General features: G+C 45.9%; 1 protein-coding gene across 1 annotated transcript in view; it reads left to right on the forward strand.

Annotated features, from left to right (window-relative positions):
- Positions 1-11,766: 11,766 nt before the first annotated feature.
- The window catches only part of MCOLN2 (mucolipin TRP cation channel 2), a 1,022,745-nt gene continuing 1,008,648 nt past the window's right edge, over positions 11,767-25,863 (forward strand). The window contains exon 1 of the mRNA XM_069641702.1: positions 11,767-12,029. Coding sequence (XP_069497803.1) covers positions 11,983-12,029 — 47 coding nt within the window. The 5' untranslated portion in view covers positions 11,767-11,982. The remainder of the gene's footprint in view (positions 12,030-25,863) is intronic.

Consider the following 25,863-nt stretch of genomic DNA (forward strand, 5'->3'; position numbering starts at 1 on the left):
TAAATGAAAACCTTAAGGACCACACGAGTATACAAGCAATGATGCATACAAAACTAATATTCCTGGAGGGATACATCATCGCATTAGACAATCGCCTAAAGAAGCCCACCACTAACAGTGACTCCTATTCGGACAACAGACACCAATGGGTCAAAGTCCCAGAAATTGATGGACCAGACAAAAACACACAGCCACCACTGATAAACATTAAACCCTCTGTAACCAATGTTCAAGAAACCGCGACTAAGCCTGAAACTTTTAAACCAGACACACAAGATGTTATCCATATCAGCGACGACAACCTTTCTGGACTACCTCAGCAAAAACCACTTGCTGAAGGCAAAGACCTTGCCTATACGATTTTTACTGGTCCAAAAGTAACAACTGTGGACAATAAAGATCGACCTACAAAAACACATGAGACGGGAGGCCCTGGAAAAAGCATCATAAAAGAAAGAAAAGTCAACACAAAGTCTCAACCAAGTTTTAACCGTGTACTGCAGTTTGCCAATCCTCATAACATTCAAACTTGACCGAAAACAACTCAAGAGTTTCTAGAGGACGAAATCCTGATGAACATCAGTCAGCATATAGACATCAACTCTCCAAGACCAACAACAAGGCCAAATCAAGAGGCTTCTGCTACTTATAAGGAAATTTTGATAACAGAACCCACGAGGCAGATGCATTCTTACTCCAGCCCAGTTAAATCGTCAACGCCATTTTTTACACTTGAAGAGAAAAGAAACATCTCTATGCATAAGTCAAAAGGAAAGGAGACAATCGATCGTAGAACACGACAAGTTTCTTTTTCATCTAGACAAAATTTGCCACCTCGGATATGTCAGACACCGGATTCTCACCCACAACGACCAACATCAAAAAAGGAAAGTCACTGTGACACAGAGTCAACCCGAAAAGAAAAGACACTCTCCCTTTAAAGTAAATCCAGCACGGTGAAACGCGAAAGAGTATCCCAGATCCTAAAAATCCAGAATCGAATCTTATCACAACCCTACAAGATACTCGGAAAAACCAGTCTGGGTCTTAAAATTAGAGAAATGCGCTGAAAACTGAGATGACATAATTCTAAATCGCAGAGGAATCTTCGTCCTGTTTGAATTTATACCAGCACTTTGCTGAATAAAGTCTGAAGACTTGAAGATCGTGGACCCATACCACTCTCACAGGAGAGCAAAATCGTACTTATACATCATGTCAGAGAGGTTGAAACACAAAATAATTGACGAGTCTGAAGAACTTCTAACATCAGGCTATATACTGATGGACCAATCTCCAACTTTGTCACGGAGACATGAGGAAAACGATAGGAACAAGACAAGGGCAACAGACCGGAAATGTACCCCAGTGAGACACCGAACGTCCGATCGGCAAAATTACACTCTTTCCACAAACAGAAGCAACTCAAACTATAAACAAAGCACAGAAAGCAAAGACACCAACTATCGCACAAGGAATTCCGATTTCAATACCAACTGCGAAGCGCCTTCGAGGAAGAGTAATAGACACAATACGCCTGGGGAAGGTGCCTCAACTAGAAAAAAATCTTTCTCTAAACACAAAAGAGAAAATGATTTGGATCAAATTCAGATAATTCGACCTTTCAGTGGGCAAAAAGTGGAAAACGTAAAAATACCATCGGAACCACAAAAAGGAAAAGACAAACCGCAGGGACTTTGGGCATGGCTCCCCAGGGCTTTAACTCAAACGAAAAAAAAAATAGCAACTCGCAGGTCGGCAACTCAGTGACTTTGACGACCTGTCTGCCGACCAAAACTTGAATGTACTACAACTCTGCTCATGGAACACGAGAGGCCACCTAAATCTGACATCGCCGGGAGATGCAGACTTGGCCGCCTGCGATTTAATCTGTCTCCAAGAAACGTGGCTAATGAATCTTCCAGTCCTCGATGGATACGACATAATCCTGTCACCTGCAAAAAAAGGACCTTTTGGCCGTCCTACCTCCGGCCTTCTGATAGCAAAGAGCTGAAGATCAAAACAACTTTGCTGTCGAATTTATCAATTTTGGCAGCGCTCCTTGCATGGGAAGGAACATTGAAAAAACAACCTGCAAAAATTGCAATCATCAACACATACTGGAATCCAGTGGCCAGAGAGCAAAACATCTTTTTAACCATGATGGAAAAAACGATTGATGAGGTACAGTCCATCCATCAGGTGTCCCTTATTGTAATATGCGGGACCTGAATGCTTCATGCAATCCAAAGAGTGAACAAAATGGAACAACCAAGAAAACCTCAGCGACCATGATAAGAGGAGACCATTGGTCAAAATTAATGACCTCAAGAAAAATGTTAAACCTTGATACGGTCTTCACAAAAAAAGATCGTCCTCCTACATGGGAGCAGGGTTCATCAAAAGCAACAATAGATTATATCTTCGTATCCCGCCCGTTCTTGGAAAAGACTGTGGGCTTTGATGTCCGCAAAACAAAGGAAAGTGACCACAATCAACTAATCACCCCATGGCAAAACGGCCTCACTGCCTCACATAACAACGACCTCACAGTTGAACCAAACAACCATGGAAATCGCCTGAAACTCACGGCTGACTCGATTAAAAGCCTGACCAACAAGCGAAAACTGAATCCAACCAGTTCACATATACATACATATGATGTACAACTAGTGGAAAAACGACGCAAATTCCGTAGAATCAAAAAAAGGATGGGGAAAATACCAGCAAACCATGAAAAATTGCTGACCCCAATAAAAACATATCGAAATTGGGTCAAGCACCATCGATTTCAACTTCATCAACGCGACTCAGAAAACATGCTAAAAGCAATTTGCGGCAATAAATCAACAGAATTTTGGTCATTATTGAAAACCCCAACGCCCTCAAGGAAGAACTCGATCTTAAACAACATGGGCGAGCAGAAATGGATTGATCATTTTACCAGCCTTTTTAAACCACCGCCACATCAGGAAACCTACCAAAGGGATGTTACTTCCAAAGATTGGCTTCTTGTCAACGACTTGGAAGAAATTATTAGACAGCTGAAAAAACTCAAAAACTCACGGGCGGCGGGTCCTGATGGGATCACCAATATAGACCTCAAAAGTAACCCAACAGAATGGGCAATTCTGTTAAAGCAAATCTTTGAGAGATGTGCAATCCATAAATCTATTCCAGCTTTGTGGACAAAAGCAACAATCGTCCCAATATATAAGAAAGGAGACATCAGCAATCCCTCAAATTTTCGACCTATTGCTCTTCTGGATTGTATTGGAAAGTTTTTGGGGCTCTAGTACTAAAAAGATTCCAGGTCTGGGCAAAGTCGGCACCATGTAATGACATCTTTCAATCAGGGTTTAAAAAAAACACCAGAACAACAGCAAATATTCTAACGATCAGTATACTGAAAAGCAAGGTTCTGGAAGGAAAGTCTAGAATTTTTGTTGCCTTCATAGACTTATCTCAAGCTTTCGACCTCGTGGACAGCGACCAGCTCTGGAAGAAATTAGATAAGTGGAACTGCCTGACCGAGATCCTCTTGCCCATAAAAGCGTTACACACTGATACATCACTCAGGGTGCGACTATCACAACAGGGAAATCTTTCTGCAGAAATACTGACCGGACGAGGGGTGAAACAAGGATGCCCACTGGCTCCTCCTTGTTCCTTGCATACATAGGCGATCTCACGAATAGGCGATCTCGCAAATCAGAAGATATTACCATAACTTTTCCACCGAATTTGGCAAATCAAAAGATAAGTAGACTTGTGTATGCTGACGATCTTATTCTCTTTGACCAGACCCAGATTGGATTACAGAGACAATTAAACAACTTGCTACTATACACTCAAGAAAACAATCTGAAATTCAATACAGAAAAAACAAAAATAGTGATATGGGAGAACGTATCAAAAAGATCTGAAAAATATAAATGGTTCCTAGAGGAGTCTGAGATCGAGAAAATAAAAGAGTTCAAGTATCTTGGAGTTTCAATTGACAGTTCTAAACAGGAAAATTCCATGCAAGACTCCCTAAAAAGCAAAACAAAAAAGTTAGCGGCGCAAGGGAAGGCAATAGACATGAAATTTGGGAAATTTTCATCTATACCAATCCTGGAATTTTACAAGAAGAAAGTGGTGCCCCCAATTACATATGGCGCAGAGGCTATGTCTCTGATACCTAAATCGATCTGGCCAAAGTTGGAAGGCCTTTTCTGAAAGACAGCACTATATTTTCCAAATTCTACGTCTATGCCGGCAATAAGGTGCGAATTGAGTCTTCTATCCCTTTTGGGTACAGTTAACATCAAATCCCTCCTCCTATATCGAAAATGCATTATTCAAGATACCGAAGAAATTTACAAACTGATAAATAAAGAAATACAGTCCCAAAAGGTAAAAATTTTAACATCATGGAAGATGGAAAACGAGGATATCTTGCTCACAGTCGCCTGTTCTGAAGAAGATCTTATTCTAAAGCCAGTCAAGGTGACCAAGAAACTGAAACTTCTAGACTGGCCGTTAACACAGGAAACCGCAGCTGCAAACAATCTGCTTTATCACCTAGCTCAAACTACTTGCAAACTAAATGAACCAATGAGGTACTTGAAAATATTTCCAAGCAGAACGACACGAAATGTTCTGTTAAGTGCACGTTTAAACCTTCTGGAATCAAATGAAATACGGAAGATAAGAGGTCTGTCAACGACGAGCGAATGTCGCCTGTGCAGTTCAAAAAATGAAACCATTCGCCACCTGCTTTCGTCGTGTCCAAGAAACCACCAAATAAGATCTGCCCACTTAGACCGCTTTCTTGTTGAGGACAGATGGTGGGACGAGGAGAAATGATGGATGAGACCGATTGCTGGTGACAGAACAACGTGGCAACTAGCCTTCGTCAAAATTTTACAACAGACACTGAAAACGATACCGTGACCTATGTCACTCCTAAGAAGCACCGTTTTACACAAAATTCTTTTGTAAAGTTCCAATTTTGGAGCAAACACAAATAAAAACATACACAAATAAACAAAAAAAGGCCACAAGAGGGTAGACAAATGTCAAGGATAGTTAAGGCAGTTCAAAACTAGCATGTTAAAGGGTTGCTGTTCTGACTTGATGGTCGTGTAGATAAATAATACCTCCGTCCCCAAGTACCGCACGAGTAAGTGCAAAAACACTACTCGATCAATCTTTGAGGCCACAGGTGTAGAGTGTCGTCAGCCTGGAACCGGGAACGCCGGAAGAACCCCATGACCACTATAAGGCAATGAAGGGTTATTTTTAAGCAGGGATAATTGACAACAATGGTAAGGACAGTAGTGATAATGTAGCAGCACCTTACCTATAGTGGGCAGGTGGGACGTTGTAGGAGTAGGCAGGTAGTATGCTGACAGCAGCAGCAGGCAGAGGTGTTCTGATGGCACTCTGGGAGACACCTGAGTTAGGTATGGAACAAGAACGTAATCCGTGATCAATCCAAAACACAATCCGAGGTCAGGAGCAAAAAGACAGAACTGGAGACAGGGAAATCCAAATACCAAGTCCAGTATCCAAGCCAGTGGTCAAAAAGTCCAGATGATCAGAGAGCACGACAAAATCCAGGTAGGGGAAATCGAAAGACAGTCCAAGCAAACGTTCCGTGATCAAGGTAGTACGTAAATAACAAGAGTAATCCAAACGCCAAGCAGTTCTCCGTGAAGATGCTGTGAAGCATTGTTTCCGGGTTTGCTCGCCCTTTTTCAATACGAGCATGGTCATGTGACCCGGTCACGTGACCGCAGCTGCGTGCCACGTGGAACGCAACGCAGACAGGGATTGGTGCTGCGGGCGTCTTCCGGGCATGTAACGCGTGGGTTTCCATATGCCCTTGTTTCACCGCGGAGCATGAAGGAGTCGCCATGGCAACCGCCAGCGTGGAAAGGGGCGTAAAGACACTGTTCCACCAGCCGGGAAACCTCTGCGGCTGTGCCGCTGCTGCTGTCGTTGGGAGTGCATGTGGGAACTGGGAATAGTAGCAGGTGAGCGATTGGACATGACAGAGGACATGACAGAGCCCATCCCCAAAGGCCCACGACCCCGTGGGCAGGAAGGATGGTCACGGTGAAAATGGGCCAGCAATCGAGGGGCGTGGACATCCCGGGAGGGAAGCCATGAGCGGTCCTCAGGACCGTAGCCCACCCAGTCCACCAGGTATTGCAGGCCACCCCTGAAAACACGGGAACCCAGCATGGCGCGTACCTCAAACACACCAGGAGAGGAGACAGATACAGCAGCGTGAGGAGCAACCAGTCGGGTAAGACCCAAACAAGGCTTGACCAATGAAGTATGGAAGACAGGGTCGATCCGCCAGGAGGAGGGAACCACCAGGCGTAGGGCCACCGGGTTCAGGATCTTGGAAACCTGATAAGGACCCACAAAACGAGGGAGCAACTTGGGACAACCAGGGATATGCAAGTGGCGAGAGGAAAGCCAAACCCGATCCCCCACCCGATAGCTAGGGGCATCCACCCTTTTTCTGTCGGCCGCTGTTTTCATGGACGCCTGTGCCTCGCGTAGATGGACTAGCGTCTGGGCATGGACTGAAACCAGATCACGGGCACAAGCCGTGGACGCAGGGGTGTCAGAGGAAGAAAAATCCAGAAATTAAGGGTACGGGGATGTTGACCATAGAGGGCGAAGAAGGGACAAAAACCAGTGGAGGAGTGTAGTGTGGTATTGTATGCGAATTCAGCAAGATGCAACAGATTGAGCAAGGTGTCTTGGAATTGGAGGGACAGACAGCGTAGATACTGTTCTAATGCCTGGTTAACCCTTTCTGTCTGTCCATCGCTCTCTGGGTGGTAGGCGGAGGAAAATCGAGCATCGATGCCAAGTAGTTTGGTGAGGGCCTGCCAGAATCGGGACGTGAATTGCATACCACGATTGGATACTAAGACATGGGGTAACCCAAAAAGGCAAAACACTGACTTGAAGAATAGCTTGGCCAACATTGGAGCTGAGGGTATCCCTTTACATGGTATAAATTGTGCCACCTTCGTATAGGAGTCAACCACCACCCAGATGGTGTCATACCCCTGAGTATGGGGTAGGTCGGTGATCAGATCCATTGAAACAGTATGCCATGGTCTTGGGGGAATAAGAAGAGGTTGAAGAAGACCTAGAGGGCGACCCCTACGTGATTTACCCTGGGCACAAACAGAACAGGTGTTGACATAGTTCTCAACATCGCGTTTCATGGTTGGCCACCAGCACCAACGTTTGAGGAGATCTAGGGTACGTTGTTGTCCAGGATGACAATTAACGGCAGCATCATGGGACCAGTCTAGTGCCTGATTTCGTGTCTCAGTCGTGGGTAAGTAGAGCTTCCCTTGTACGAAAGGTAGCCCATCTTGCATAACCGGATCCCAGTCTGTTACCGAGTGCGAATATTGAGAGGCCCATTGACGTATGGTGGACAACATGGAACGCGATGGTGTACAGACGCAAACAACATGCCCCTTTCCTAGTAGGGTATCAGGAAAAGACGGGAGGGCCTCCCCCCCAGGCGAGCGAGACAGGGCATCTGCCTTCCCGTGAACCACTCCAGGTCTATGCTTAATCACAAAATCAGATGCAACAAGGAAAAGATGCCAACGCACTTGACGACTGTTCGTGCATTTGAGGGAGGCAAGATCTTGTAGGTTTTGTGATCCGAGAACACCACAGTTTGATGTTTCGCGCTCAGAAGGTGGTGCCTCCAGATCTGTAAAGCATCTTTGATGGCTAAAAGCTCCTTCTCTGTGACTGTATAGTGCAGTTCGGTTGACGTGAACTTCCGTGAATGGTATGCGATGGGGTGTAGTCGGCCTGTAGTAGGACAAGGTTGTGAGAGTACAGCACCCAATGCGTACGAAGAAGCATGCGCTTCCAAGACAAAAGGGAGCTCTGGATCAGGATGTGGAAGCACTGGTGCTGTAGTGAACATTGCCTTAAGGGAATCGAAAGCAGTTTGTTGTTCTGCGGACCAGGAATAAGGGACTGGAGGACTAGTCAGGGCAGTGAGAGGGGCAACAATAGAAGAGAAATCAGCAATGAATAGCCGGTAAAAATTGGCGAACGCCAAAAATGTTTGCAATTGTTTCAAGTTCGCTGGAACCGGCCAATCGCTGATCGCTTGGACTTTGGATTTATTCATGGACAGACCCCCAGGTGTCATGTGAAACCCCAAGAACTCGACCTGACTGGTGTGGAAAAGACATTTTTCAGGTTTGGCAAACAACGTGTTTTTTTGGAGTCGGGACAGCACCTCCCTGACATGTATAATATGTTCCTCCAGAGAAGAAGAAAAGATTAATATGTTGTCTAAGTAGACCACTACGTAGACGTTAAGGATGTCACTGAAAATGTCATCCATGAAACGTTGAAACGTGGCTGGGGCGTTGCACAGGCCAAATGGCATCACTGTATATTCAAACAATCCCTGTCGGGAGCAAAAGGCCGTTTTCCACTCATCCCCACTACGCATGCGAATCAGGTTAATCGCCCCCCGAAGGTCCAGTTAATGTAAAGAGAAACATGAATGAGTTTATCGAGCAGCGTAGAGATGAGAGGGATGCGGTAACGTTTTTTTGCAGTGATGGAGTTCAACCGCCTATAGTCCACACAGGGACGGAGATCCCCCTCCTTCTTTGGGACGAAGAAGATCGGACTCGCTGCTGGCGAAGTCAAAGGGCGGATGTGACCCAAGCGTAAAGCCTGCTGAATATATTCCTGTAGGGCTCGTTCTTCTGCCTGTGTTAAAGAGTAAATCCTGCCTTTTGGAACCGGAGCCTCGGGGACTAGATCAATGGGGCAGTCGTATGGCCTATGTGGAGGAAGGTCTTCCGCAGAACCCTTGTCGAACACAGCTTGAAAGTCATGGTACATAGAGGGGATTCCTGCCATGACCGCTCTTACCACATGCGGGCCCAAATACAAGGAATCATCCTCGAGGACCAAAGAAGCTACTGCCCCGAGAGCATTCGCTGGGTTGGAGATCGAAGGGGACTCTATTAGACAATAGTGTTGGCATATCTCAGACTCGAAGAAAACCTGGCCTGTTCCCCAGTTGATTAAAGGGTTGTGCTTCTTTAACCATGGGATGCCTAGGATGATCCCAAACTGAGGAGTAGCAATGAGATCAAAAGACTGAGTTTCCTTGTGGATTTCTTGGATTACAACCTCCAGCGGGGCTGTTTGGTGCATAATCGGACCTGAAGCGAGAGACATCCCATCAACCGCCTGAACCGGCTCTGGATGTCTTTTGGATATCAATGGTAGATTTAGCGAGTTGGCTAGTGCGATGTCTATGAAGCATCCTGTAGCCCCTGAATCAATCACTATGTGCACTGGGTGCGTGTTGCCTGTGGTAGGATTCAATGAAGCCTGGACTATCACGGGTCGGACAGGACCAAAGGCAAGGTCAGAGGGGTTTTGTGAAGGACTCGCCCCAACCCCTGATCTCAAGGGCGAGTCTTCTGAAAACCCAGAGTCTTATTTTTTGGGCGACAGGGACACTCCTTAATGAAATGACCGTTGAGACCGCAGTAGAAACAGGCATTGTCTGTTCTCCTACGTTCTCGTTCAGCCTGGGTAATGGGACTGCGTATCCCACCTATCTGCATGGGTTCACAAGTAGAATCAGATGTGGGTGTTGGTGGAAGGTGTGACAGACCTGTTTCTGCCCTGCGTTCGGTTCGTCTCGCGTCCAACTGCAATACCAAGTCAACCAGGTCAGCATAGACGGATGGGAGAGACGGTACAACCGACAATGCATCTTTCATGGCGTTACACAGACCCCGATAAAACACTACTGCCTTTTTGTTTTCGGGCCAAGAGGTTTCGGCGGAGAGCTGGTTAAACCGAGTAATGTATTCTATGAGCGACTGTCTGCCCTGGGTGAGGTCCAACAATTCCATATCCCGAGACTGCGCCTTGTACCTAGTATCGAAACCATTGGCCATTTCACTGACTAATAGATTGAAATTGTAAAGGGCAGGGTGACCACTCTCTAACAGAGGGTTATCCCAAGTGGCTGCCACACCTGATAAGTGGGAAAGCAAAAATGCAGCCTTAGTTACTGAGTCAGGGAATGCCTGAGGTCGGCACAAAAAGTGGAGTTTACATTGGTTTAGAAAAGTGCAATACTTTCTGGGGTCTCCCCGATATCTTTCGGGGGCTGCAAGAGGAAACGGTGTTGGAATAACCACAGGGACAGCTGATGTAGGGGGTGGTGTGGCAGGAGTCGGGTTCTGAGACGGGGAAGGATCCCCAAATTCGGAATCTGCAGGCAGAGGGTGATGGGAGCTTTGTAGGGTGTCAAGGCGGTGATGTATAGCAGTAGTGGCGGTGGCCATGTCAGTTCTGTGTGCAGTGGTGGTGGCGGCCATGTCAGTCCTGAGTGTTGTAACTGCTTGCATTAGAGCAGTCACAGGGTCCCCGGCTAAGGTATCCATTATCTGGACGACCACAAGGCTTCACAGTCTGTTCTGACTTGATGGTCGTGTAGATAAATAATACGTCTGTCCCCAAGTACCGCACGAGTAAGAGCAAAAACACTACTCGAGCAATCTTTGAGGCCACAGGTGTAGAGTATCGTCAGCCTAGAACCGGGAACGCCGGAAGAACCCCCTGACCACTGTAAGGCAATGAAGGGTTATGTTTAAGCAGGGATAATTGACAACAATGGTAAGGACAGTAGTGACAATGTAACAGCAGTTTACCTATAGTGGGCAGGTGGGAAGTTGTAGGCGTAGGCAGGTAGTATGCTGACAGTAGCAGCAGGCTGAGGTGTTCTGATGGCACTCTGGGAGACACCTGAGTTAGGTATGGAACAAGAACGTAATCCGTGATCAATCCAAAACACAATCCGAGGTCAGGAGCAAAAAGACAGAACTGGAGACAGGGAAATCCAAATACCAAGTCCAGTATCCAAGCCAGTGGTCAAAAAGTCCAGATGATCAGAGAGCACGCCAAAATCCAGGTAGGGGAAATCCAAAGACAGTCCAAGCAAACGTTCCGTGATCAAGGTAGTACGTAAATAACAAGAGTAATCCAAACGCCAAGCAGTTCTCCGTGAAGATGCTGTGAAGCAATGTTTCTGCGTTTGCTCGCCCTTTTTCAATACGAGCATGGTCATGTGACGCAGTCACGTGACCGCAGCTGCGTGTCATGTAGAACGCAACGCAGACAGGGATTGGTGTTGCGGGCGTCTACCTAGCATGTGACGCGTGGGTTTCCCTACGCCCTTGTTTCGCCGCAGAGCGTGAAGGAGTCGCCATGGCAACCGCCAGTGTGGAAAGGGGCGTAAAGACACTGTTCCACCAGCCCGGAAACCTCTGCGGCTGTGCCGCTGCTGCTGTCGCTGCCGTTGGGAGTGCATGTGGGAACTGGGAATAGTAGCAGGTGAGCAATTGGACATGACAGTTACATTCCCTTCTTACATTTCTCCCCTTCTGCCTTCCTTTCCTTCTTTAAGGTATATTCCTTCCCTCTCATATACAACATCAGTGTGTATGTGTTGGGGGCGATGATGTTTCACTGGAGAATTACAAAATCAGTAGGTACGCATTTCAGCCTTATGGTGAGGAGAAACATGTACAGTTATCCTGAATCCCGGTACTGTTCAAGTTACACAACGAATTACTTTTTCAATTTCTGGTGGGGTGCACAGGGCTGCCTGGAGGGGCCACCAGGTGCTCTTGGAGCCCTTAATACCACCATGCTTCTGCCGAGCGTCTTCTCGGCGCTGCTCGCACTGCTTCCTCTCTGTAACCTTCTTGTTCGGAGCTTACTTAGAGTGTCTCCTCCCCTACGCTTCCTGTTCCTCGGACGCCTGGGAGCTGAAGGCACACGTGATAGTACCTCCGGGCGATGCCCTGCTCTCCTCCCAGGCAGCGCGGCTGACTTTCTCCAGGTAGTCTGTCGCCCCCTTCACAATCCGCGCGCCCCGCTTCTGCCATGGACATCTCCCTGAACTATTTCACTAGGAACCACTGTTTCCGCAGGTAAGAGTTTACGGGTGGACTCATCCAAGGTACAAGTCCTGCCTCTCGCCGACGGCATAAGGAACGTCTTCGTTTATTTTGTCTGGTTGATGAATTCATACTGTTTGGGTGTTCGGTCCGGAGGAAACGTAATAGTTGAATGGACTAAAACCATGAACTGATGGTAGCGCAGTTGAATCCACAGTTTAAGTTTATAAGTAGTAGAAATGGGGGGGGCGGCAAGACGTTTCATTGGCATAGAGCATAGAGCGAGGTCTGTGTTCTCAACCGTACCCGAGCTCAGCCTGTAAAATGCTCGTACCACAATTTCTAACCAGGGCAGTTTCTCCACACTAATGCGCCTGCGGAACCGTAGCATGCACCCAGCGGCTTGCTAGCATACGGCAAACACACATGCCAACCTGGCCCCTTCCCTTCGGCAGCTAGCCAGGCTTGGTTTCCTTTGCATTCTGGGACTTATAGGTCTGGATTTATAATGGGAACACCTTGGACTACAAGTCCCAAAATGCAAAGTAAATACTGGATTAAAGGGAATAGGGTATGTTACAAGTATGCTCAAACCGTGCACTGCAATCCCTAACCAGCCTTCTTGCATCCTTGTGATTTACATTTTTATTGAGTTTCACATAAATGTAGTGATTAGAAATCAACCTAGACCACAATATTAAACTCTAGGAATTCACTTTCATTATCTCGTGTGTGTTATTGTCTAAATGAAGGGAGGAACTGTCCAAGATATTGCTGCTGTATAATTATTTTTTTTATTGTGCATTAGCCAAAAAAACTTTGACTTTTTACACACTTCAATATAAAAAAAATAACCATATAGAATCTATTTTTTTTCCTAACCATTAGAAACAGTAATTGGAAAGGTAATCGAGTTTAGAACAACGTCTTTCATGTACCTTAACACACTATTCGGACGCTTAATGGAGTGAGGGGATTGGGGATTGGGAAGAAAGGGGAGGTGTTTGGTGCTGGGGAAACTGCCAGACGTATCGCAACTTAACCATATGAGCACCTCCAAGAATCATAGGGGAAGAGCAGAGACAAGTAGGCAGGTTATGAGCTAATCCAGTCATGTCATACTTAGGCAAATGATAACCATATCTGTCAAATGGTGTCATTACATAGACATATAACCCTGGCCTTTGAGAGTACCGAGTACGAGTAAGCCGGTAAGATAGCTCAGCGGGTTGAGCGTTTGCTGCTGCGATCTGAGCGTGATCTGCAGGTGGCAGGTCCGAATCCTGGCAAGGCCAACTCAGCCTTTCATCTTTCCGAGGCCCATAAATGAATACCAATTTCGGATGGGTGATATTGTATGTAAATATGTGCTCTGTAAAGCGCTTTCGATTAAGGCGCTATATAAATAACACAACATTATCATTACACTATGCCAATTTCTCAGATGGCATGAGTATCTGATTATATAATGGCAATAGCTGTTTGGAGTAAACGCCTGGTTATCGAATTCTAATCCCGCAATTCCTGTCCTATAATTTAGCATATCTTCGAAATACTTAGGGAATGGGTTCAGCTGCTGCGGTCTCATAGTAACAACGTGTACGAGAATATACCTTGCTATGCGGTGGCAATACCTGTAATATCATGCTTACATATGACAAAACCTTGTATAAATGAGGATAACCTCGTCATGCATTTGTAACACCTTGAACATCGCGTGGGTGCCTGGCCATTTGATGTCCTTGCATTGCAAGGAAGGTAGCATTTTCACTATACACAAGCTAAAACTGTTGGCTTTGTTAATGCTAGTTTTCTACCTGTGCCCATACATTGTTTACATTGTTTTTCACATAAATTACACACAGGATATAGCGATCGTGTACAGAAAACATAAAATAATTTCAGTTTGTTTTACTTTAATCTGCTGTTATCCAGTTCCCTGCAGTGTTTACATCGTATGGACCCTTTGCCTAAAACGTAGAGCAGCAAGAAACATATTGGGCAATGAAAAAATGTCCCGTCTTGTGCAATGTTTTTTTCCCCGTCCTGTGTACCATTAAACGGCATAGAGTGGCCACGTGACTCCATATCACCAGGATACTTGTTTCTGAGGCGTAGGCTTTCATTAAGCAAGCCAGTGTATTCTGGGAGTTGTAGCCTTGTTGGTTTCAATTGGATGAAAGTAGCATCAAATGATCTTAAATAAAACCCGTACGCCGAGCCACTCGTTTGGTAATACCACAACAGTAAACGCAAGAAAGTGAGCCCTAGTCATCTGCTGTACGATTATTGACGCTAATGCCTCCTTTACTCATGTATCATGCCTTACTTTTCCCCATTACTCCTGTCTTCCAAGCCCTCTCCTCCGCCATGCAGTCCCTCGCCCCTTTCCAGCACCAAAGGCACACCTTTTTTAGCTGGGGTGACCAGATTTTCTAAACAAAAAACCGGGACGGCCAACAACATAAGGGGGACTACCCCATCGCAGCCGACCAATTACCGCCCCTCCCCCAACACGTCCCCACAACCACCCCCCCAACCATATTTCCAGCACTTCTCCTTTCTATAAACTGTATATAATCTCATTTGTGCAGTTTTGTCTTTGAATCGTGGCATGTTAATTCAAAAAGAGAGTTAGCTCTAATTGATATTACATGGTTCGTTGTACAATAATTTCCACGCCAGTCTCTGTAGCACAGTCAGTAATTGTGAAAGTGTTGTCGAAAATAATTACGGTTTTAATTACCGTAGCCCCCCGAACATGCAAACCCCGGAAGGGGTTTCAAAAATGAAAAAACTCCCGGGACCTCGGGACGGAGGGCGATTTCCCCGGACAGTCCCGGGAAAACCCGGACGTTTGGTCACCCTATTTTTAGCCCTCCTTCAGCCCCAGCTAGTAATTGACACCCTTTGTCCAATATGTTTAGTTTCACAAAGACATGCTAAATTGTTGGGAGCCATCGATGTTTAGCAGCATAGTTCAAACTTTGCCTGCCTACTGGGGTAGATTGACATGGGCAGGCTTCTGCCTTCTACTGCTGTCCCATTGTTGCGGCTGCCTCCGGGGGTAGATTGACAGGGACAGGCTTTTGTCTTCTACCGCTGTCCCATTGCTGCGGCTGCCTGTTAATAATCAACAAAAACCTAAACACGTTCTCATCTCTCCCTGGTTTGAGATTCAACAAGCATCCTGCACTGCCCCACTCACATCTGTGCCCAGGGTCGTCGCCCGGTTTGCCCCTAGTGATAGCCTTGTTCCTGTTTTTCTAGCCCCCACAAAGCAAAACCAATACCTACTGTCTTGCATCCCAATACAACAAATCATGTACCTATCACAATTTTAGAAACTATAGCACAGTTGATTTGTCCAGTATCGCACTCTTTTGAGTTGGAGCCAGGATTAGATTCCCTCTGCACTTTTGACCACATTTTCAGTTCTCTGGTTAGTTCAAATGTGTGTTAATGTTTGGCCTTATAGAACTAAAACAATATTGCTTCATAGGGAACACTTGAAAAGTAAAGAACATCTCACTATAAACCAACCAGCTACATATCCTTGTGGAAACATGTTTGGAAAACCGGTATGGATGTACACTGTGGGATGTTTTTACCCATGCATCCAAGCCCTACCATAAAACTGCAGTACTGGCATGGATGGAAAACATCATGATGGCCAGAACTCCCCAGAGAGTGCACAGGGAAAACATGAAGAATAGGCTGCCACCCATTTTTGCCTATGTTGTGAGCATAGGAGGGCACTGCCTAAAACCACCATTGGGCTACACACACAGTAGCCTGAAACCATTGGGAATGGCAATGCTGATTACCAAAAAGCAACTCAGAACTGTGGGGAATTCATTTTCTTAATCCCAAAAATGGTTGCAATACCGGTACTCACCACTATCAGAAAGCCGGCGTTTTAAAACCACCAGACTTTTGTGTAAAACTCAACAGAGGAACCCAAACCAGACCAAGGAAAGACTTGCTAAGAGGTGGATACAATGTAAAACTATATTCTGAAATGACTTGAAGGAAGTAATTATTTAATGTATAGGTAAAAATTGTAAGTTTGATTTAAACTGGGAACTAAAGTGACATTTAGCTGAATTCTGCCTGACAACTACCCCCGACAGGAGAAACCTGCTCAGCCACTCTTCCCAGGCCTAGCTGCATCCTGCTTCCCCACCAAAAGAAGTTGACACCTCTCTGATTAGATTAGGGGCACCGCAGGAGGTTGAACAAAGCCTTGTCCTGGACTCGGGCAAATGTTATATTGGGGGGGCCGTAAAGTGGCTTCCTCTTGGGAGAAGTGGGAGGAGGAGTGCATCTGGGAGCCACCCGAGCTGGAGGCGGGGGCAGACAGAAGCTTCCCCCATGTGCTTTGGAACCTAAACCACACCCATCTGGGCTAGAGCATAATTTTAAAAAAAGATGGATAATTCATAGTACGGACTTGTCAGAATTATATAAGTAATATCATTATTCTTGTGATTTTTCTGTGCACATTTTAAGAGGTGTTAGGACCCTGTGGTTTATGCTGGGGGGTTGCTAGCGGAAAATAGGGTCTTACTCCAAATGTCTGCATGTTAAAAATCTGACACTTCATCAATTAATGTCCATACTCCTTGCGCACATGTGTGTAATTTTTGGTAAATGTCCGATATTGGTAAACCAGTCAAAAAGCGCAAAATGTGTCATTTTTTAATGCAAGCCCCCAGGAAGATCAGAGGCGGACAAGCATGAACCATAAGGAATATATAATGTGCACATGTAATTTCAACAAATTGTGTATCTGGGAAATATGTATTTGAATCAAATATAGATTTGTGGGCAAATTGACCAGGGGAGGATCCTCTGACCCATAAACGGACCTCATCATGATGACGATCCATTTCCTTCCCCCAATCATGCCAGAGGGGAGAATTGGGCCAATGACAAGTAGAGAGGGGCAGGCTTAGCTAGGCCCAGGCACACACCCATTTTCAAAACACATAAAAAGAGACTGCTGGGACAGGTAGAGACATTCATTTTCCATTTCTGCGGAGCATTTTGACGGCCGACATCCCATCCAGACAGAGACCAGAACCAGAGATCCAGAGAGACCAGAACCGGTGCTTGACAGACCCAGAGAGCAGAGCTGACCCAGATAGCCGGGACTTCAGAACCACCCGCCGGAAGTCCCGTCCAACCTGACCAGTCCTTGACGGCTTATTTCAAAAATATAGTGTGAGTACTCAATGTGCAAAACCAATCTCTTAGTTAAAATAATCTAATCCAAACTATTTTAACCTAAGTAGAACTGCCTCCTAGTAATCCTGGCATCTGTCATTCTAAAGCTGCAAACTGTCACCTGTCATTTTGAGTTTTACTTTAAATCCGAAAATCTACCTTTATTAAATCGTCCGTATCTCTTGAACCGTTTGGGCTAGGAACGTGGTTTAACTTTCATTTTAAAGCTGTGATTCCAGGCTTTCCAACGAACTTAGAACCGACTATACTTTTTCCGCAATTGCGATTTACGCACTCGCGAAATTTACCACGATTTGGCTCAATTTCTCCACTTGTCAAAATAGCAGCTCCATTCTTTCCTTTGTTAAAATCAGTTTGCAACCTGGTAATAACTCATAGAGCATTGCTAAAGTGAGCCTGAACTAATACCAACAAGCATCTCTCACTCACCCTGAATCTCTAGAGGGAATTTAAAATCAGTTAGCACATTTTCCCATCCATTGCCATCACATTTAAAAGCATTTTGGGCCTGTGTTTCAAACGTCTACCTGTTTCCTCTAAGCTTGCTGGGGGGGAACTGAATTCCGTATTGTATTTGATTGTATTCCTGAAGACTGTGTGTGTTACTTCCATCTCCTTGCATTGCATATAGGGGGGGGTGAATTGCCACCAGGGGAAAAGTGAACATATTATCTCTTGTGAAACCATATCACTATATTTTCTGTACTGCATTTATTCCACCTTGCATTTCCTTGAAACCATAAAGCATTTCAGCTACCTCATCCTCTATACTACTCCTAAGTAATCAAGTTTACCACTGTAACATTACCCATTGTGGATCCACATCATATGTCTAAGTGTACTATCAGATATTAATTTGTTATAAAAGTGTGATACATATATATTGTTTAATTTTTCAAATGAACCTTTTAAATTTGCAAAACAGACCTACTTCTTGGCTCAGTGGGATCAGGGGGATTCTAAGAGAGGGGTGTTATATAAGGGTTGTCATCCAGAGTACGTGAACTGGACCTAAAAATATATCAATAAGGGTTTCCCTCAGCATCCCAGACTAGGCATTGGCTTAGCTGTAATGTTGAAGTGAAGCCGCTTAACAACACACACTGAGAGGAGAAGTAAACTATGTTCCTCTGCAAAATGCCTACTGCATTTGGCAGTAGAGCTGCTTACCTACAAAACGTACAGTATGCACCAGTATACAAATGAAACAGCATATTGTATGTAAAATCTCATGTAATAAAACAGCATATCATCTCCGTGATAACAAGCCAAGGATGATCTGGGAGCTTCTCTTCTTAACTCGTACAGGACATTTAAAAAATAAAAGATTTTGTATTTGAAAATCCGTTTATTATCAGCATTTACTTGCTATCACATTACAGTAAGAGAAGCAGATCACAGATTGAACATACAACAAACGGAGTGGTGTGAGAGTGGACGCAGTCTGTGCAGTCCCCGACTCTTTGTGTGTGGAAACTGGCGCTGCTGCTTTTTTTCAGAGTCCCTCTTCACTGTTCACCATTGCTAGAGGTGGAACAGTTAAAAACCCACAGGACCACGGAGTGGTGTGAGGGTGGACGCAGTCTGTGCAGTCCGTGCTGCTGGCTGAGGCAAGGTCAGGAGTCTTCCTTTGCCACTCTACTGCCAGGTAACATTTAGTTCGACCTACAATTTGGACGCACTCCAGCGTTTACATTTGGTGGATTGAGTACATTGAGCGCTATTGCCGTTGTTATCGTTGTGGGACTGTTTTGTAATCCACCCAGTAAACGTGAACTTTGTCGGCGAGGCTAATAAGTAAACAAGTCTTCTCCTACTTTTGTTTTCCTCTTCGAGCCCGGGCATCGGGTCAGCAATTGGGCCAATTCGAGCCAGCAACTCGAAACAGCTGGTCGACAAGAAGTCTGTTGCCGTGAACGGGGGTCCGCATGAAGTCTGCGGGCAATTGGCCTTTGAGCCGCGCAGATGGTGAACCTAATTAGAACTGGGCTGAGGTCAGGGTGTTACAGACCTCGCTGGGGCTCATTAACTGGTGTTGAAGGATAAAGTCACAGACTGAAGGGAAGGGAGAAGTGGGAGGAGAGAGTTTTGAGGAGTCACTGTTGTGGAGACACAAGAGGGCACATACGACTAATGAGCTAGATTTGTCTTGGAAGGGCCATGAAGCTGCGCAGCAACTCGCTTCAGGATGACCCTAGAGCCCCAGAATGGGAGGAGCCCAAAACGGCTAGTAGTCCTCTAGCGCGTGGCTCGAAGGGGCCACTGGAAGTCATCAGGAAGGACCCGTTACCGGGGGAGGGGATTCAGCAGGTCCATGCGCAAGTACATGTGGACCCCTCCCTTTCCCCCCTCTCCACACCGGTAAGATCCAGTGGAGGGCAGGAAGTAGAACTCACATTGGCCGACAATTGGGAAAAGGGCCTAGAATTCACAATTACTACAACCAAAATACAGAAAAAAATAGACTAGCATTTTAGAGAAAAGGTCTGTCATGTGAAACTGAGGCTCATAGAAACAAGGATGCACCTTTAAGCCCTATCGTAAGACGCAAAGGGATCAATGAGCCCGCCACATGTTGAGCAAATTGGATCTTTCTGGCACAGATAATAAAGAGGCGGCTGGTCTAGTGCAGGAAGAAGTACCATCAGAAGTACCAACAGCCCCAGACATAAGGGACCCTCAGGTTGAAACAGCTGAAGAGAGGGTCCAGTCAAATGGAAACACATTGAGCGCACTCAATTACGTGTTGAACTCGTTAGTCTCCGTTTTAGAACTCCTGAAAGGCGAAGTACAACTTCAATCTGGCTCCCTATTGGAACTGACGAAGGAGGTGGGCGTACTAGATGGGTCAATAGTGGGCTGCTGTAACGTCATCAAAACCAATGTGCTGCTAAAACTGCAGGAGATGCAGCTTGAATCAGTTAAACAAGGTTTGGACATTTCAGCGATTCAAAGATCCTTGGCAACTAAAAACAAATCGGAAGAGAGATGGGGCTCTAAATTAAGCCTTACTGACTCAACTCCAATCTTTAAATCAAAATCAACTGGAGTCGGACCTGAATGTACCAAAATAGGTGGATAACCCGCAGATGGAGGACACCTCTCTTTCAGAGGCGGTTCTGGAGGAGTTCCGGAGACTGGCAATGTGGGAGAGGGGTTCCAAGATGAGGACAGTCGAAAAACTCCCCTCAGCTAATCCCACAAGCCAGACGGTTACTCAAGGAGTGGAGGACAAAGAAGTATGTCCCCAAAGTGTCTAGGTGGAAAAAAGTTCGAAAAAGGGAAGCCAGAAGGTTTAAAAGACTAAAAGAAAAAGGAGTCCAAAAAAAAATGGGGAAAAAAAAATCAAAGAACCAAATGAAAGTAAAACACAAGAATTCAGAAACCAATTCCTTCTTGAAGGAAGTAGGTAACTCAACCATCGGTGGCAGAGGAAGATCAAGAAATAGTCTAACTCGACTCATTGAACAGCCCAAAGGTTAAAAAAAAGGGGGGTTAAAGAAAAAAATGATCAGGAAAGGGCCTCCCAGTGTGCTACAGAAGGCGCAGGGGCTGACATAATCCTGGGGGGTGATTTGAACACACAATGTATTGACCTCTGAAGAAATCAGAGAATACCGATTGGGAAAAGAACCACTAAAAATGGTCACCTGTGGGTTGTTTGGTTAAATGACTGGGGCTTGAAAATGTCAAATGGGAGTCTGCCAGGTGACATCCCGGCCAATCCAACTAGGATTCAGGGCACATCTGCCTCAATATTGGACTATCTTTTCTTGTCTGGCGGTCTTTTTGAACACAAAGTAAATCTAAACATAAAAGAAGGGGGTGGTAGTGATCATCTCCGGCTGGAACTCTTTTTTTTTTTTCTTCCCAGAAATAACTTCAGAAATCTTGCCACACGATCCCCAGAGGTTAGTAGCCTGGAAAGGTAAAGTTCGCCTACTTAAATATAAAGCAGGGGGATCGTACCTGAATGAAAGGCTGTCAGACTTGTCAGAAGAAAAAAGGAGAACTGCTCTCCCTCAGGCTTTCTTAAATTTATGTGGCAAACCTGTCCCCCGAAGCTTAACGGGGGAGGGCCCAAACAAGTCCGCCGGCACGTCTACGATGAGGAAACTATGGTAAAGAAAAAAGATCTTAATAGGAGGTTGAGACTCATAAAAAATGATTAATCTCTCTACAAAGTTGAACAAGAGGCGAAAATAAGATTGCTAAAAAACATGCATAAACATTGGTCAGTGGCACGAAATGTAAAAAGGTTCCAACAGGATGGGGAGCATATCCTAGAGGTTCTGGGTAAGAGGGATGCAAAGGGGTTTTGAGACACCATGCACAAGATGGAGGGGTAGAAAACAACTCAATTTTGTAATCTGGTACCCGCGAGTGATTGGATTAAGTATCTAAATTCAGTCTTTGGTAAGCCGGAAAGAACAGTGTGCTATTATAATACTAAGGCTGAATGGCGTCTTGAGTTCAATGCCTCGGATATCGAAGATCTTATTATGAAGGCCTCCTCCTCGAAAGCGGCAGGCCCTAACGGCTTGACCGATCAAGTTTCGGTTTTATGGACGAAACTGCTTAATTGGCACTTTAGGGAAATCCTGACGAAGAAGCAACTGCCGACATCCTGGCGTACCACCAGTTATCCCACTATTCAAGGGGAGCGATGGGGAGGCGGCGAAAAACTATCGCCGCCTCCCTATCGCCCCCCTGTTGGATGTTGACAGCAACATTTTTATGAAAATCTTGCTGGGGGAACTGGAAGCATGGGAAAAAAAAGTTGGAATGTTGTCTAAGTGTCAAACAGGGTTCAGGAGGGGTCTCTCAACTGCAGTGAATGGCATGGTGCTAAATCGCTTGAGTGAAAAAACACAGGCAAAGGGGGAGAACTGTACGGTGCCTGGGTTGATTTCTCAAGGGCCTTCGACCAAGTGGACAGGGGAAGGCTCTGGTTGAAATGAAGAGCAAAAGGCATTCCAGAGGGGCTCCTGGCGATGCTCATTGAATTCCACAAGGAAAACGACATCAGAGTGAGACTAGATGCTGAGGGTCACCTGTCAAAACCTGTGAGAGTTAACTGGGGGGTGAGGCAGGGTTGTCTCGGGGCCCGCTATTTTTCAATCTGTATACAGCTGACATGGGGGACTTTCTAGCACCTTCGGCGTTGGCCAGTCCATCCATAAATGGAAAGAAAATACACTGGCTGGCCGACGCCGATGATGTGGTGGTTGTGGACAAAACAGCCATCGGCCTGCAACGTCTGCCTAATGGTATTTACAATTATGCAGTGGAAAATGGGCTCTCCTTAAACCCAAACAAATCAAAGGTGTTGGTTTTTAGGCAAAAGAACAACATTTTTTTTTCCTGATGTGGTCAATGGGAGTCAGGGGGGAGGCGATTACGTGGGTGGAGGACTTGGTCTACCTGGGTTAAATCTATGCCACTCCAGCAATTTGTAAGGTAGTCAGCTCTTGAAGCGAAATTTTAAACCAGCAGTAGACAAGATGAAAAGAATTCTCTGGAAATATGGTAAATTCTCGATCATACCAGTCCTCAAGTTTTACCAGACTAAGTCAGCCCTGTTCTATTATATGGTTTCGAAGCCAAACTTCAGCTATGCAACACGTCTTGGCAAAAATGGGATGGTCTTTTATGGAAGCATGCCTTGGGTCTACCAATGAGTTTATCCATGGAGAACCTCAGATTCTAACTGGGGCGTAGATCACTAAAATCTCAAGAGGGGTGGAAACTGGTCTTGCATCATCGTATCACGACAACCCAAGATCACTCATTATATGCAGACATGAGAAAACATCTGGAGGCAGGTAGCTCTCAATATTAAGGTAGGCTAGACAAGCTGGTGAAGGAGTGGCTTGGGAGCGTGGACATAGACACAAGTTTGTTAGTGGAAAAGCCAACAAAGGCCAAAAAAAAATGGGAGGAAATGGATTGGATCCAGACTCTTCATAAAATAAGATCAGGGCCTAATCCGAATCCTCCCCAAATGTCAGAAATAAACTGGGCTTCCTCAGTACATATCTAATAAAATTCCCAGATTGGAGACTGAGGAACACATTTCTGAGATTAAGATTAAACATCTACATACTGGGGAAATTTAGCCTTGAATCTGTCAGTCCTGTGCCAAGCCAGAAAATCAGTCAATCAAACATCTGATGATGGAGTGTGAGGGCACGAGAAACTCCAGACAACGGTTCTTCAGCGGATTCATTTCTGAATCAACGTATTGGGTACATGACCATTTTTGGGAAAGCCTGATTGATGGTCAATCCCAACAAAAGACGATTGCTGTAGTTAAGATGCTGGAGGACTGTAAGTTAGAACTGTAAAATCTATGCAAATGTCTGCTTGGGGGTCTGGAGAGAAAAATGTTGCCCCATAGGAGTGCCAAAAGCTTGGACAATTTGATCTCCTGCGGAAGTTTCCTCTATTTCTCCTTAGTTTTCACCATTTTCCTCGTTTCCTCTTTTCTCCTTCAATTATTCTTGCCTGTGTTTCTTTCTGTCCTTTTTTTGTAAGAGTCGATCTGCTTCTTTTTAAGCATTTGGTTTTATTCTCAGCTTAATTTTGTACGTTTGTGAAAGGTTACATTTTTGTAACCATATACAATTAAAAAAAAAAAAACCTCCCGCAAACGTACAAACAAACCGGGCAATATTCTTGCGATTACTGTGTTGCATCAGTATCCCAGAGGCAAGCCCGATGGATTCCATGCAATTATCCTCACATGTGGTACAGAGGGGTATGGGACTAGCGATTTCTGGGCCTCTTCTATCGCCCTGAGCTAAGGCCATCGCTATCTCATTCATGGCGGTTTGTCAACAGATGAACAGAACATTGCTAACAGTAGCGCACTCCGGGTGTGGCTAGAGAGCCATGGAATAAGCCGTGTCTCTGTGCGGCTCCTGAGGATCCTCCAATATCCTGATATACATGGATGTCTAAACTAACGTGTTATGGCAACAAATCTAACTAAAGCTGTGGGAGCATGTGAGGCATCGAAGGACTGTGCCTGGATGAAGATCCGTGAACAGAAATCGTAATTGGGGCAGAAAACGCTTGTCGCAAGTCCCGAGGACAAATCCCCAAGATGGCGCCGTCACAAACAAAGGACAATGGTGGACGGCTGGTGCATGGAGAAAACCCTGACACGGGACTGGTCCAGCTGGCTGGAGCGGATGACTGACACCAACGAGCTGCAGCAGTGCATGGGGATGCCAGGCCGGTGAACGCAGTGGCCATGTGAACTTTTTGCAAGGAATACACACCAGGATTACCTATCACTGGGACGGATGTGGGGTGAGGCCAGACAGACCCTCCCGGTGAATCGCGCAGTTGCCGCGTTAATGCCGGAGGCCTGGACTGATGGCCCTGAACTAAGCTGAACGCTGAGGTAGGCATGGGAGGCTCTGCAGCTACAAACTGCAGCAGCGCGAAAGGGATCTGCTGAGGGGGCGTAGCTGGGTGGGTTGTGCAGGGCACACAGTGCTTGCGGCCCCGCTGCGGCAGCACTCGAGCTTGGCAGGAGCTGAGAGGCACAAGTAATGTTGCACACCGGCTATATAATAGTGAGAGTGGGTGAGGTGCGCGTAAATGTAATTGACATTCCCGCAGTGCACAGCGATACATTGTAACTGCGACAATGTCACATTCGCGGTAAGCGCGAATATGCGAAAAAGAATGCTGCTGGACACAAAACACACAATGTTTGTTCCTAATGGTGGCAATGAATGAAGATGTAGGCGCATGAAGAGGAGTGTGACACTGCTGGATGAGGGTTCAGATGCTGAATAGCTCCGCCCGGGGACCTGCATTACAAATGACAAGAGCGCCTCTCTAAAAAGACACGCGCACTGTCCTAGCTCTCAGCAGCTGCCACAAAAGTGAATCAGTGAGCCCAGCAGTTAGTCCTGTGCATAGAAGACAGACGGCTCATCCCGAATGGACAATAATCTGGGCAGGAAAGTGGACGGCAGGCCCAAATAATAAACCTAGTGAGACTGCGGGACACATGTTGTTGAAGGCTTGGACTAAGTAGCCTGAGATACGACCGTACGCCCGGACCAAGCAACGGCGACGGGGACCGCTGTTGCTGTTGGCCCGTTGGACCCTGCAGCCTAAAGCAAGTGGCGACACATCACAGCACTGCCACACAACGGAAACAGGGTGCAGAGCTCGTGTTGGAGGGGCAAGAAACGCGTCCTGAAGCTGGTAAATGGAAAAGAGATGAGGGCAAGCAAGGTGGTCTGCAAAGGAAGCAAGCTGAGTAACCGCCTGCCATAGAACGGATTACACGGACGCCAGACCACTGAAGCAGGAAACCGGCAGACGCACGGAAGGGAAACCAAAAAGCATATTCCTGGAATCCGGTGGCATACACTGAGCGGAGATAGCAGAGCAGACAAGTGGAGAGCAAGCACCAAGACCTGAGCAAAAGAGGATTGGACACAACATTGGGCAAGGAACATTGAACCAACAAAAGGAAAGGAGCAATAACACAGCAAAGAGAGACGGAGTGTGCTTGCGCCGGGGAGGAAGCGGAATGGGCGAGCAACACATCCATTGCTAGGAACCCATCTAGCAATTAGAAACCGGACCT

The sequence above is a fragment of the Ambystoma mexicanum genome, chromosome 1q (genome assembly GCF_040938575.1).
Source record: "Ambystoma mexicanum isolate Mex_15411 chromosome 1q, UKY_AmexF1_1, whole genome shotgun sequence".
NCBI lineage: Eukaryota > Metazoa > Chordata > Amphibia > Caudata > Ambystomatidae > Ambystoma > Ambystoma mexicanum.